Source organism: Adiantum capillus-veneris, chromosome 24 (genome assembly GCF_014529385.1).
Source record: "Adiantum capillus-veneris isolate H3 chromosome 24, ASM1452938v2, whole genome shotgun sequence".
NCBI lineage: Eukaryota > Viridiplantae > Streptophyta > Polypodiopsida > Polypodiales > Pteridaceae > Adiantum > Adiantum capillus-veneris.
Window position 1 is genome coordinate 66426190 of NC_140954.1, and position 13993 is coordinate 66440182.

General features: G+C 41.4%; 1 protein-coding gene and 1 pseudogene across 2 annotated transcripts in view; both read right to left on the bottom strand.

The window, feature by feature from the left end:
* LOC147426509 (uncharacterized) overlaps nucleotides 1–4267 on the bottom strand; it is a 6524-nt pseudogene extending 2257 nt beyond the window's left edge.
* The window catches only part of LOC147426510 (biogenesis of lysosome-related organelles complex 1 subunit 1-like), a 51307-nt gene continuing 41362 nt past the window's right edge, over nucleotides 4049–13993 (bottom strand). Inside the window, exons 2-4 of one of the 2 annotated variants that reach the window (XM_086499172.1) lie at nucleotides 4589–4794; nucleotides 4356–4470; nucleotides 4049–4207 (exon numbers count right to left, since the gene is read on the bottom strand). In XM_086499172.1, the coding sequence (XP_086355298.1) occupies nucleotides 4360–4470; nucleotides 4589–4794 (317 nt within the window). In that variant the 3' untranslated portion in view covers nucleotides 4049–4207; nucleotides 4356–4359. Of the gene's footprint in view, nucleotides 4471–4588; nucleotides 4795–13993 lie in introns of both variants that reach the window. The other variant, XM_086499171.1, reaches the window with a different exon arrangement.

The following is a 13993-nucleotide window of genomic DNA, read 5'->3' on the forward strand; positions in this document are numbered from 1 at the left end:
TATAAGTACTCCTTTGAGTAACTTAAAACAGAAAAACTAAGAAAAATGAATATTTCGACAATAGTTTTAAGTTTTAAAACTTGTAAAATGGACATGGATAACAACTGATACAATCCATTGACACTTGTAAAACACATCCAAGACTAACGTATCTGTTGTCTTATTTGGATGGATGTAGGTGAGGACTCTATCCTTTCTTGGATTTTTTTTTGGCTTAAAGCTATTGTCTATCAGATAGTCACTTGCTCTTACTACTTGGGAACTAATTCTTTATTGCATCACTATCATTGTATACTTAGAATGAGGCTTCATTCTCATATTCCATGTACAAAGAGAATTCTAAGATTGAGTTGTTTTTGTATTAATTATTGTCTTTTCTCTGAAGCCATCTGTCTTTTGAATGTAAAAGTTTATTTATGTCTTATTATATAAATTAAAACAGCCACACACACACATTCAGAATATATGTGTGTATGTATGTATGTATGTATGAAAAGAGAACCAACTTGAAAACATAAAAACTGCTTTACGACATGAAACTACCAAATGAAAAATTGAAGATAAAACCTACATTACAGCAAATATGCATTTTCATCATACGAAGAGAAGTCTCTATGAACTAAAAAGCAGTTTTTATGTTTTCAAGTTGGTTCTCTTTTCAAGCTTTTATTTGGTACTTTCACATCATACACTCTAGTTACCAAATCATATTTCTTCCCTACCTTCTCCGCAACTCCTATAAAAATGCCATTGTGCATACATGGGGTTTTCTATATGATGCCCAACCTTGTATGCACCTATAATCTCGAAATCATCCAAAGAATTTTCAAATTGAGACCATGTTGAACCATTCACTTTGGATGACCTTGGGATCTCAAAAACTTGCTCTTTGTTGAGTCACAATTCTCTCACTACAAACTAGGGTGGGCTTGATGTTCTTTTTTAGCTTGTGAAACTTATAACGAGAATGACTATCAACACTAGTTTAATCAAGGACACAAAAGCTTTAAGATTCCATTTGTTAAATAAATTGTTCCATAGCTAGATTCTCTTGTGATATATCATTTAATAAGCTCTTTGAGAGAGAGCATCTATGCGCTCTCTCAATTGGCATGATGCTTAGAGATTTGTATCTGCTTTTCTATATCTTCTTTAGACAAGAGACAATTCACCAATCCCTTTATGGATCTCTACCTTTCTTGATCCATTTGTGTGCGCCCTTTAAATAAAATAACTTATTCTCTCTCACATTCTCATTAACTGCATCCTCTGTTTGTTTAAAGAAAACATTACATTATAATTCATTAATGTATCCCTTTCATAAAGTAGAATCGTATATCTGTGCATCCATCCATTGTGTCTCTAACATGGTGATATACATCATACCTACATAAAGTGAAGATTACTTGGCTCAATTGAATAGAGTTTCCCATAGATCCACACATGTTGAAAGGATTGAATCTACTTAAGACACTGGAAAGTAAATCCATGCTATGGTTCAACCCCTATAACATGCAAGGACGGGTGTGCGAGCGCAATCCCATAAAGCTAACCAATGCAAAGCACGAAAAAAGAGAGGACACTTAGAAGTAACAACAAAGGAATACAAGACTCTATTTTCTCTCCCATTAAGCCTCCCAACTCTAAGGAAAAGCTTGCTAAGAGTTGGGAAGCTTGATGTGGGAGAGAAAGCACCGAATTCTCGACTCTTTATTCAAAACACATCTAAAATTTGGTGATTTTCCACAAAAAGACTAAAAATGCTACAGATCGAACAAAATAGAGAAAAAAGCGCCTTGACTATCCATGCGAGAGCAATTTACAGCCAAACTACAAGAAGCATCCCATCCATTTGATGGGAAGTAACGTAACTCATTAAAACTCTTGCATTTTGTGCATTGTTTGCCTCCTAAAAATAATTGGTCCTCGTCTTTTTTACATGCCTGAGGAACCAAAAGAAAATCCATTCTATACACAACTTCCTTGCGATTGAACCATTTCATATCGCACATTTGAGAGGCCTTGCAATTTTTTTTAGAACGAAGCAAAATAGAAGATATGTCAATCTTCATAATAGATATTTGCACTCACTTAATCAAGAATATGATGGTCTTTTTGATATCAAAGAGACGTGGCAAATTGTGTTGGCGATGCTTTCACACTCATATTCAATAATTTTATACCAATTTTCAAAGTTTCCAATTTCATGTTGAAATAAGAAAGAAGGCATATTAGAAGGCACTCAATATCACATGTTGACAACCAATGACAATAAACACACACACACACACATATATGTATGTGTGTATATGTATGATATTACCTTCAGAGTCGTATCAAATTCATTCACCATAGAGATCCATTGCTTTGTTTGCTTCGAAATCTTTGTACGGTGACAGCTAGAGCTTGGGCTTCACTTGCAATCCGCTTCTCACCTTGAAAGGACTTGTGCACATCCCCATTCAGGGTCTCCACCAAAAGATTTGCAACAACTATCGTAGTAGCCGTCCTGCTTAGTTTTCTCTGCAACTCAAGAGGGGAAATTTATTCATTCACATGCACTGGCTTTCTCTCTGAGGAGAGTGAAGATGTATTCACTAGAATGCATTGTCAAAAGCCATCTAACAAAATTAATATTTCCAATTCCATAACCAGGTTTCAACAAAAAGGCCTTCAGTCTTTGTCGTCTTCTCCCATGGTTTGCCAGACATGGCTTCAAAATATATATATATATATATATATTATGTGTGTGTGTGTATGTTTTGATTGTCTTGTATATATGTTTTATATGGTAGTCATCATACAAAGAGAAGTCTGTATGAACTATAAGTGAAGTGCAATATTTGCTGCAATGTATGTTTTTTGTTCAAGTCTTCATATGGTAGCTTCATGTCATAAAGCAGTTTATATGTTTTCAAGTTGGTTCTCTTTCAAGCTTTTATTTGGTACTTTCACATCATATACTATAGTTACATATTTCTTCTCTAATTTCTCCCCAACTCCTACAAAAATGCCATTGTAAATACATGTCGGTTTCCATATAATGCCCAACCTTGTGTGCACCTATAATCTCGAAACCATCCAAAGCATTTGAAAATTAAGATCATGTTGAGCCATTCACTTTGAATGACCTTGGGATTTCAAAAACTTGTCCTTTGTTGAGTGGCTATCCTCTCCTTACAAACTAGGATGGGCTTGATGTCCTCTTCTAACTTGTGAAACTTACAACAAGAATATGAAGTCCATCAATGACTATCAACACTAGTTTAATCAAGGATACAAAAGATTTAAAATTTCATTTGTTAATTAAATTGCTCCATAGCTAGATTCTCTTGATATATCATTTAGGATCTTTAAGAAAGAGCATCTATACGCTCTCTTAATTGGCATGATCCTTAGAGATCTATACCTGCTTTTCTAAGTCTTCTTGAGATAGAAGACAAGGCACCAATCCCTTTTATGATCTCTATCTTTCTTGATCCATTTGTGTGCGCCCTTTAAATAAAATAACTTATTTCTCACATTTTGATTAATTGCATCCTCTTAAAGAAAACTTTTCATTATAATTCATTAATATGTGCCTTTCATAAAGTAGAATCGTATATCTGAGCATCCATCCATTGTGTCTCCAACATGGTGATTTACATCATACCTACATAGAGTGAAGATTACTTGGCTGAATTTCATAAAGTTTCACATAGATCCACACATGTTGAAAGGATTGAATCTACTTAAAACACTTGAAAGTAAATCCTTGCTATGGTTCAACCCCTACGACATGCAGGGGCGGGTGTGCGGGTGCAATCTCATAAAACTAATCGATTGGAAGCACAAAAAAAGAGAGAGGACACTCAAAAGTAACAACAAAGGAATACAAGACTCTATTTTCTCTACCATTAAGCCTCTCAACTCTAAGGAAAAGCTTGCTTAGAGTTGGGAAGCTTGATGTGGGAAAGAAAGCACGGAGTTCCTAATTCTTTATCCGAAACACATCTAAAATTTGGTAATTTTCCCCAAAAAGACTAAAACCGCTACAGATCGAGCAAAATAGAGAAAAAAGCGCCTTGACTAACCATACGGTATTTACAGCCAAACTACAAGAAGCATCCCATCCACTTGATGGAAAGTAATGTAACTCATTAAAACTCTTACATTTTGTGCACTGTCGGCCTCCTAAAAATAATTGGTCCTTGTCTTTTTGACATGCCTGAGGAACCAAAACAAAATCCATTCTATAAACAACTTCTTTGCGATTGAACCATTTCATATCGCACATTTAAGAGGCCCTGCAATTTTTTTTAGAACCAAACGAAATAGAAGATATATCAATCTTCATAATAGATATTTGTACTCACTTAATCAAGAATATGATGGTCTTCCTGCTATCAAAGAGACGTGGCGAATCGCGTTGGCGATGCTTTCACAGTCATACTCAATAATTTTAATCCAATTTTCAAAGTCCCCAACTTCCTGGTTGAAATAAAAAAGAAGACATATTAGAAGGCACTCAATATCACATGTTGACAACCAATGACAATAAACACACAAACAAATGTATGTATGTATGTATATGATATCGAAATTTTACCTTCAAAGCCATATCAAATTCATTCACCATAGAGATCCATTGCTTTGTCTGCTTTGAAAATCTTTGTACGGTAACAGCTAGAGCTTGGGCTTCACTTGCAATCCGCTTCTCATCTTGAAAGGACTTGTGCACATCCCCATTCAGGGTCTCCACCAAAAGATTTGCAACAACTATGGTAGTAGCCAGTGCATCCTGCTTAGCTTTCTCTGCAACTCAAGAGGGGAAATTTATTCATTCGCATGCAATGGCTTTCTCTCTGAGGAGAGTGAAGATGTATTCACCAAAATGCATTGTAAAAAGCCATCTAACAAAAATAATATTCCCGATTCCAAAACCAGGTTTCAACAAAACGGCCTTTAGTCTTTTTCGTCTTCTCCCATGGTTTGCCAGACAATTGCCTCGATATATAGAGTCTACCACCACTTTAGTGTACACACACACACACACATATATACATATATATCTATGCATGTATATATATATATATATCAATATATATGTTTGTGTGTGTATATAATATATATATATATTGTCTTGTATATATGTTCTATATGGTAATCATCATACAAAGATAAGTCTATATGAACTAAAAGTGAAATGTAATATTTGCTGCAATGTAAGTTTTTTCTTCAAGTTTTCATTTTAGTAGTTTCATGTCATATAGCAGTGTATATGTTTTCATGTTGGTTCTCTTTTCAAGCTTTTATTTGGTAGTTTCACATCATACACTCTGGTTAACAAATCATATTTCTTCTCCGCAACTCCTAAAAAAATGTCATTGTGCATACGTGTTGGTTTCCATATGATGCCCAACCTTGTATGGCCTAAAATCTCGAAACAATCCAAAGCATTTGTGAACTGAGATCATGTTGAGCCATTCACTTTGAATGACCATGGGATCTCAAAAACTTGCTCTTTGTTGAGTCACAATCGTCTCACTACAAGCTAGGATGGGCTTGATGTTCTCTTTTAGCTTGTGAAACTCATAACAAGAATATCAAGTCCATCAATGGCTACCAACACTAGTTTAATCAAGGACCATGTTAATTAAATTGCTCCATAGCTAGATTCTCTCGATATATCATTTAGGTTCATTAAATTGCTTCACAAGCCTAGGGCATGCATGTAGGGCTAGTGTGCCTCCGGGTTGGCCACCCTTTGCATATGCATATAGGCTGCATTGTCCGGCCACCCACTTCTAGGCTAGCCGCCTTACTGTCTCCAACCGCCCGAGTTCTGGGTCGGCCGCCCACTTGAGTTGGGCGCCCATGAGATATTCCCTGTATTCATTTATGCTGTCCCCGTGGGCACCTATATATGGGGCCAGGGGGTACCCACAATCATAGATGTAATGACAGGTCTTTTGCTCCAGTAGTCAATGATCAGCGTTCTCTCTCTCTCTCTCTCTCTCTCTCTCTCTCTCTCTCTCTCTCTCTGACGTACTCTCACATGGTATCAGAGCACACGCTCTTCATGTCCAAGGCGCATCTTTCCGCATGAGGTCCTCCTTCCCAAGAAGAAGATCAAATCAGCCAGCGTTTTTTGCAGATCTGCCAGCGTTTTGAAAAAACCACACACGATGGAAACTGGCGTTTTTCTGTCGTGGAGGACCCCCCCACCACCTGCGTTTTTTACTTCATCCACTGGCGATCAACTTCTCGCTACAAGCGCTAGCCCTTTTGGGACTTTTCGTCACCGGATCACGACATTCCCAGAGAAGATACAACCATCTTGGGTGGAAGATACTTACTACTTGACCTCGAGACGTCAGATCACTAGCTTACACAAGAGCATCTACATGGACTTAGGGAGAGGATCTTGGATCTCTTCTTGGACAGGTTCATTGCTTGGATATATAGACTAGAGTGGAACTTTAGTGCTTTGGACTCTCTTGGAGAGTTTACCCGCAAAATGCAGGAGATCAGGCATCCCGCGACTACATCCGGAGTCATCCGAAGCTTGGCTTGGATGGTAGTGCAGTTGCTCTTCTACACTCCTAATCATTTGGATTGCTACCTTCATAGTTGCTTACACTCACCCTCGGTAACCTTACAAAAGACTTATCCCCCGACCTAGGCAGTAGAACACTCCCAGCTCATTCACGTTGAGAGCCACACCGAGTTGCGGTTTGGTGGCGTTGTTGGTGCGGATTTTGTTTTGGTTGACACCGGAGGATTGGAGGCAGAAGATACAGGCAAGACAACGCAGACAGATTGGTCTAGCCTTTTCTCTTCTCAGAGGATCTTCACAACGCAGACTTCTCAGTTTGGCTTCCCTTCTTCATACAGGATGATCACGGTGCAGACAGCTTGGTCTAACCACGCCTCTTCTCAGAGGACCTTCACAATGCAGATTGTTTAGTCTTGCTTTCCCCTCATCTTGGATTACCCTACCTACTAACGAGACACCATCCAGTGGTGGTCCATGCGGTCTATCGGTGAGTGCTACAGATTACGATAGCTTCTACAGTGCAAACTGTTTAGTTTGGCTTTCCTTGACTTGGAGGACGGTTACGGCACAGATTGCCATACCTAGCCTTCCTGGAGTTTTACACATTTAGCCACCTCGCCACACTGGGTTACAGGTTCCTGCATTGACACGCTTCCGGTCATTCTCATGATGGTTCCTGGGCTACTCCATTTTCTCCAGACGTTTTGACTACAGACACCACAGATCCTATCGGGCAGGACACTTGCAGTCTGTTGGTACTTCTTTTGGTACTTCTTTCACGAGAAGGAGTTTTATTCACACTCAGTCCGGGACGTTCACGCTGTATCTTCGCCCTCTATCAACGAAGTACAATAGTTTGTTACACTGCTCGTAACGGCATTTTACCATGGAGATCTCTCGAAGGTTGTGACACCCCAGACTGTTGCAGGCATCTTCATTTTTTTGCCTCACGTCTTCAGCTTCATGCGGTTTGTTCAGCATCCGGTGCTGAGAGGGGGTGTTAAGACTCACACCACTCAGCTGCTTCACAAGTCTAGGGCATGCATGTGCGGCTAGTGTGCCTTCGGGCTGGCCACCCTTTGCATATGCATATAGGCTGCATTGTCCGGCCGCCAACTTCTGGGCCGGCTGCCCACTTGAGTTGGGCGCCCATGGGGTATTCCCTATATTCATTTAGCTGGGTTGTTGGGTTTTCTTAGGCATTGCCCTACCTCCCCTTGGGCACCTATATATGGGGCAAGGGGGACACCCACAGTCATAGATGTACTGATAGGTCTTTTGCTTTGGTAGTCTGTGGAGGGTTGATCACCCCCTCTTCACCATATCAATGTTTTGTCTCTCTGTCTCTCTCTCTCTCTCTCTCTCTCTCTCTCTCTCTCTCTCTCTCTCTCTCTCTCTTCCGCACACGTGCACTCTCACAATACTTACATAAAGTGAAGATGACTTGACTCAATTTGATAGAGTTTCCCATAGATCCACACATGTTGAAAGGATTGAATCTACCTAAAACACTTGAAAGTAAATCCTTGCTATGGTTCAACCCCTACGACATGCAGGTGCGGGTGTGCGGGCGCAATTCTATAAAACTAACTGATGCCAAGCACAAACAAAAAGAGGACACTAAGAAGTAACAGCAAAAGAATACAAGACTCTATTTTCTCTCTCATTAGGCCTCCCAACTCTAAGGAAAAGCTTGCTCAGAGTTGGGAAGCTTGATGTGAGAGAGAAAGCACGGAGTTCTTGTTTCTTTATTCGAAACACATCTAAAATTTGGTGATTTTCCACAAAAAGACTAAAAAAACCTACAGATCGAGCAAAATAGAGAAAAAAGTGCCTTGACTATCCATACGAGAGCAATTTACAGTCAAACTACAAGAAGCATCCCATCACTTTGATGGGAAGTAACTCATTAAAACTCTTCCATTTTGTGCACTGTCGGCCTCCTAAAAATAATTGGTCCTCGTCTTTTTGACATGCCTGAGGAACCAAAAGAAATTCCATTCTACAAACAACTTCTTTGCGATTGAACCATTTTATATCACACATTTGAGAGACCCTGCAATTTTCTTTAGAACCAAACCAAATAGAAAATATGTGAATCTTCATAATAGGGATTTTCACTCACTTATTCAAGTATATGATGGTCTTCCTGATATCAGAGAGACGTGGCGAATCGCGTTGGCGATGCTTTTGCAATCATATTCATTAATTTTAATCCAGTTTTCAAAGTCCCCAATTTCCTCGTTCAAATAAGAAAGAAGGCATATTAGAAGCGGTATCACATGTTAACCAATGACAATAAACACACAGACATGTGTATGTATATGAATGATATCGAATTTTACCTTCAAAGCCATATCAAATTCATTCACCATAGAGATCCATTGCTTTGTTTGCTTCAAAAATCTTAGTACAGTGGCAACTAGAGCTTGGGTTTCACTTGCAATCCGCTTCTCATCTCGGAAGGACATGTGCACATCCCCATTCAGGGTCTCCACCAAAAGATTTGCAACAACTATCACAGCAGCCAGTGCGTCTTGCTTGGCTTGCTCTACAACTCAAGAGGGAAGATTTATTCATTCGCATGCAATGTCTTTCTCTCTGAGGAGGGTGAAGATGTATTCACGAGAATGCATTGTCAAAAGCCATCTAACAAGAATCATTATTCCCGATTCCATAACCAGGTTTGAGCAAAAAGGTCTTCAATCTTTGTCCTCTTCTCCCATGGTTTGCCAGACATGGCCTTGGTACAAAGAGACTACCACCACTTCAATATGACCTACACGTGCCGCATAAACGGGTGCCTGATTCAGAAACGAATCGTGTTATTAAATGCGATCTTATATAGGATAAAATGAGGTAGACATGGGTAGACCCAGGTCCCACTGACTCAATTGCCTTGTCAACTTCCTGTTGGAAACTTGATGGCAAATAACTGTCCAAGAAGGGTGACTGCTCGCATCATAGAATCCGAATCAAGTTCCAACGAGCTTGAACCACATATCATTGGCAGTCTTCAAAGTTTGAATGGCTAGAGAAATTTCCTTTGTCAGAAATTCCACAATGGCCGACATTGCCTTCGCATTACTCGCATCCCAATCCACAAATGATTTTTGATACTCGTCATCTTGACGGCGGGCGTTCTTGTTTCTGGGAGCCCTAGTAGGACAAGGCTGAGGGCTCTAACGACTGAGACATCGACTATGTCCCTAAGCCTTTCCGCGTGAACCAGAGTCACATAATCAAGTTCCAATGGGCGTAGTTATCGCTGTTCAATTTGTCACTGGCGCTCGAGCAAGGGGGGGCCGTGTTGAAGTTGCTAGATAACTCCTCGCACTTCAAAAAGGGGCCGCAAAAACTTTCAAGCCTCTCCACAAGAAGGGTTTACTGCCGAGTGCAACATAAGTGTTTAAGGATTTAGCTCGGCGTTTTCAGCCATGTAGCCTCAACGTTTTCAGCCAAGAGCCTCAACGTTTTCAGCATGTAGAACCAACGTTTCAGCCCGGATCAGCCAACGATTTCAGTCCATGATCGCCGGCGAATTCCAGCCCTAGCCTCGTCGTGGTTGCAGACCCAAGCCATCGACAGTGTTAGCAAATCCGGCATTCAACCATAGACCCATCGTCGTCGTCGACACAGTACCCCAACACCAGTACCCCTTGTGCCTTGGCTCAGCATAAGGATCCACAGACCTGTCAAGAACCTCGTCGTCATCGACATCATTGTTGTCGACACACATCCACAAACCCGTCAAGAACCTCCTCCTTGTCGACATCATCATCATTGACATAGACCCATCAGTACCTCGTCGCCGACATCATCGTCGTCGACAGAGACCCAGCAGTACCCCGTCGTTGTCAACATTGTCGTTGACATAGAACCTCTCAGTACCTCAGTACCCGGTAGTACCCATGAAACCAGCCTGTTTAATCCAAAAAGGGCGGTAGACTTTACTTTAAACCTTGATTTAGCTTTCACCCATTATTAGTCGTCTATTATACCTGCGCTATAGTGACACAAGAGAGGGGAATGGGATACAGATGCTAGAATGCACCTGTATGAGAAGACCGACACCAGATTGACCCCTAACTTAGGCGCCCCTTTCGGTATTTCTTTATTGTTCAAAAGAGGGAATATACGCTGTGGTTCTTTCCAAGCTGCCCCGCACAACCTTGGCTGAATTTTGACTGTTCTGGCTTGATTTCGGCAACATAACTGTACTAGAACCCTTCACAGTCAGTATTCCCACGCATTGGCCGACTTTCCCGACGCATACGGGCACTTTGCAAAACCTGGCGAGAATCTGCAGCATGCTGAATTCTCTGTTTTCAGCACTGAAAATGCGCCAGATCGCCTGTACAGCGGTCCCCTTGCGTCCCCGAACCTCCTGGGGGTATTAGGGTCTGTTTAGGGCCAAAACCCTAAACCTGCAAAAATACACAGCAGGCTGTAATTTACTGTTTCGGGCTCCGTTTCGCGTACCGGTCGCATCCTTAGCAAGTCCTCGAGCTCCCGCACCTGTAGGGCTACTTGCCCTTTGAATTGGACGAGATTTCTGGCGTGAAACCTCTCCGAATTCACCTGTACCTGCGGGGGGATTAGCCGCTAGCTAATCCAGTACCTGTGCAAGAGGCTCTTGCCTCGGCAATCGCGCATGAACCCACACAACTGTACATTGGTCAAATGAAGAGCCCACTAGTGGGGCATAACATACTGCCAAAGGGGAGAGAGAGGGCAGTGCGTAGCGTGCAGGGCATCACTCCTGGCACCGCACTGTGCATAAGAGGGAAAGCAAGCACTCCATAGCTCTTAACCTGTGACAAAATCTGAAAATGAGGCTCTCTCTCCTTCAAATTCAGCGCCACTTCTTGTTGCATGAGGAAAGTGCACCAGAAGGTGCCACTTGGCACATTTACAAGCATTTTCCCGTTTCGGGGTTGCCGCCTAAAAATCTCCCAACCGGTTGGCCAGTTGACTTCACGGCAGAGTAAGAAAATGTTCCCTTTGTCATTCCGGAGGTAATGACGCCAACACATTTTCAGGTCCCAAAATAGCAGTTCCCTAAATTTTAGGAGATGCTGCCATTGTATCTTTCTAGGTCATCCGACCCTCTTTGTACACTGTGGCCACATCCAGAACTGAAATGTAGCCTCTGTAACAAAGGATTCCACTTTGGCTAGTCAATGACCCCACTTGGCTAACCATAGTCCTTGTCCAACCTTAGTGCTCTCTTGCCCTCAGGCCTGGACTCCCTCTGAACAGTTCCACACTAGCTATGCAATACAGGGCAGTTAGATTTCCCGAGGGGTGTTTCCAAAAAGTGAAGGTAAATAAATAATAAGAAAGAAATCAACAAAAAGGATAGATAGTAGTCACACGCTGGTGACATACCCCCCTCTTGAAATCTCAAACGTCCTCGTTTGCATCTATGTCGTACATGCTTACTGTCAACACTGATGTATTCAACACCTCGTCGACACATTTACGACACATACATGCTCATTGTCAACCCTGGTGTATTCAACACCTCGTCGACTCATGTATTGCCTGCGTGTGAACCCTGTCCCAATGACATAGTGGTAGCTTCGCACTCTGCCATTGCTTTGAGTCACTAACTTTCCAATGACAAAATGGTAGCTGCACATTTTGCCACTGTCTTATAGTACACGTTGGATCCCGTAACACTTTCGAGCATACCCAAACCGACAGTTTAAGAATGCAGTTACACATGTACTCTTTAATAGAAGCAATCACTGTATCCTTGTCAAACTGACAAGAAATACTCACTTCTATAGCACTAACCAAACTTTTGGACATTCCATAAGAGCAATTGCCAAACTGACAATCTGTACAGCTCTAACATTCATGTAACAGGTATTTCATTTGAGCTCACTTTAAATACCTTGTACATCATTTGTTTCAGAAGCCATTGTCACACTGACAATCCATGTAGCTTTGAAACTCAAGGGGTCAAGGTAGGTTGCAAATCGAAGGCTTCAAGGTAAAGTGATAACACAGTTGGTGACTCTGCAAGTTCACCTTCTTCCATCCACTTAGCATCCATTGGTGGATAGTTTCTGAACTTTACCAAGTAACGCCTAGCAACCTTGCCTTTCACTTTCCTTTCTTTGTGTGCCAAAATCTGTTCCGGGACCAAGATCTCGTCAAGTTCCTCGACTTCCGGTTGATCTTCAGCTGGCATATCTTCTAGCACATCACCCACATAGGGTCTGAGAAGACTCACATGAAACGCATTGTGAATCTTCCAACTGTCAGGCAATTTCAGCCTATATGCAACGTCACTGATTATGTCGCACACTTGAAAAGGCCCATAGTAACGCATGCTGAGCTTTGGAAACGGTCTTTCCTTGCCCTTCATCTTCTTTAACCTTGCCTTTTCAAAGCGTAAAAGCACCCAATCACCAAGTGAATATACCACTTCACGACGGTGACGATCAGCTGCTTTCTTTTGTTTTGCCCGAGTCCTTTCTAAGGCCACTTTGACCTTCTTGTACATTTCATCCATGTCCTGAACATACTTATCTGCTTCAAATATCTTGTCCTTTGTATGTAGTATGGGAGAAACTTTCTTGCCACCTTCAACTATCTCAAAAGGTGCCTTGCCAGTTGATGAATGCACTGTATTATTGTATGCATACTCCACCAATGGCAAATACTGCTCCCACTTTCCTTTATGCTCTGACACATAACACTTTAGCAGATCTAGGACAGTAGAATTTGCCTCTTCTGATTGCCCATCTGTTTGAGGATGAAATGACGAAGAGAATTTGAGCGTTGTGCGCATATTCTCAAACAAGCCTCTCCAGAACAAACTTGTCATGTGTGGATCACGGTCGCTAACAATCGACTGTGGCATGCCATGATACTTGAAAATATTGCTCATAAACAAGCGTGCCATCTGATCTGGATTTATCTTCTTCCTGACAGGAATAAAATGAGCCTGTTTGTTGAATCTGCAAATGATGGTCCAAATACCATCGTTTCCTGTCTGCGTTCTCGGAAGATCAAAGATAAAATCCATAGCAATACTTTCCCATGGTTTATCTGGAATAGGTAGTGGTTGCAATAACCCTGGTGCCTTTTGCCTGTCAAACTTGACCTTCTGGCATATTAGGCATTCTCGCACAAAGGCATCCACATCTCTTCTCAATGTAGGCCAATAGAAGAATGTCTCAACCGCTTTAACTGTAGCATCGATGCCACGATGCCCTGCATACGGTGAGACATGACTCTCTTCCATAACTTTGCGTCGCAATGGCTTTGTGACACACAATCTGCCATGCATCATCATGAACCCATCTTTGAGAAGATAGTGTTCATGACGTTGTCCTTGCATTAGTTGCTCGAAGACCCTTGCAAAATCTTCATCATTTTCATACTGTTCTCTCATATCATCAAGTTCATGATGATAAGGAATTGACACAGCTGAAATTT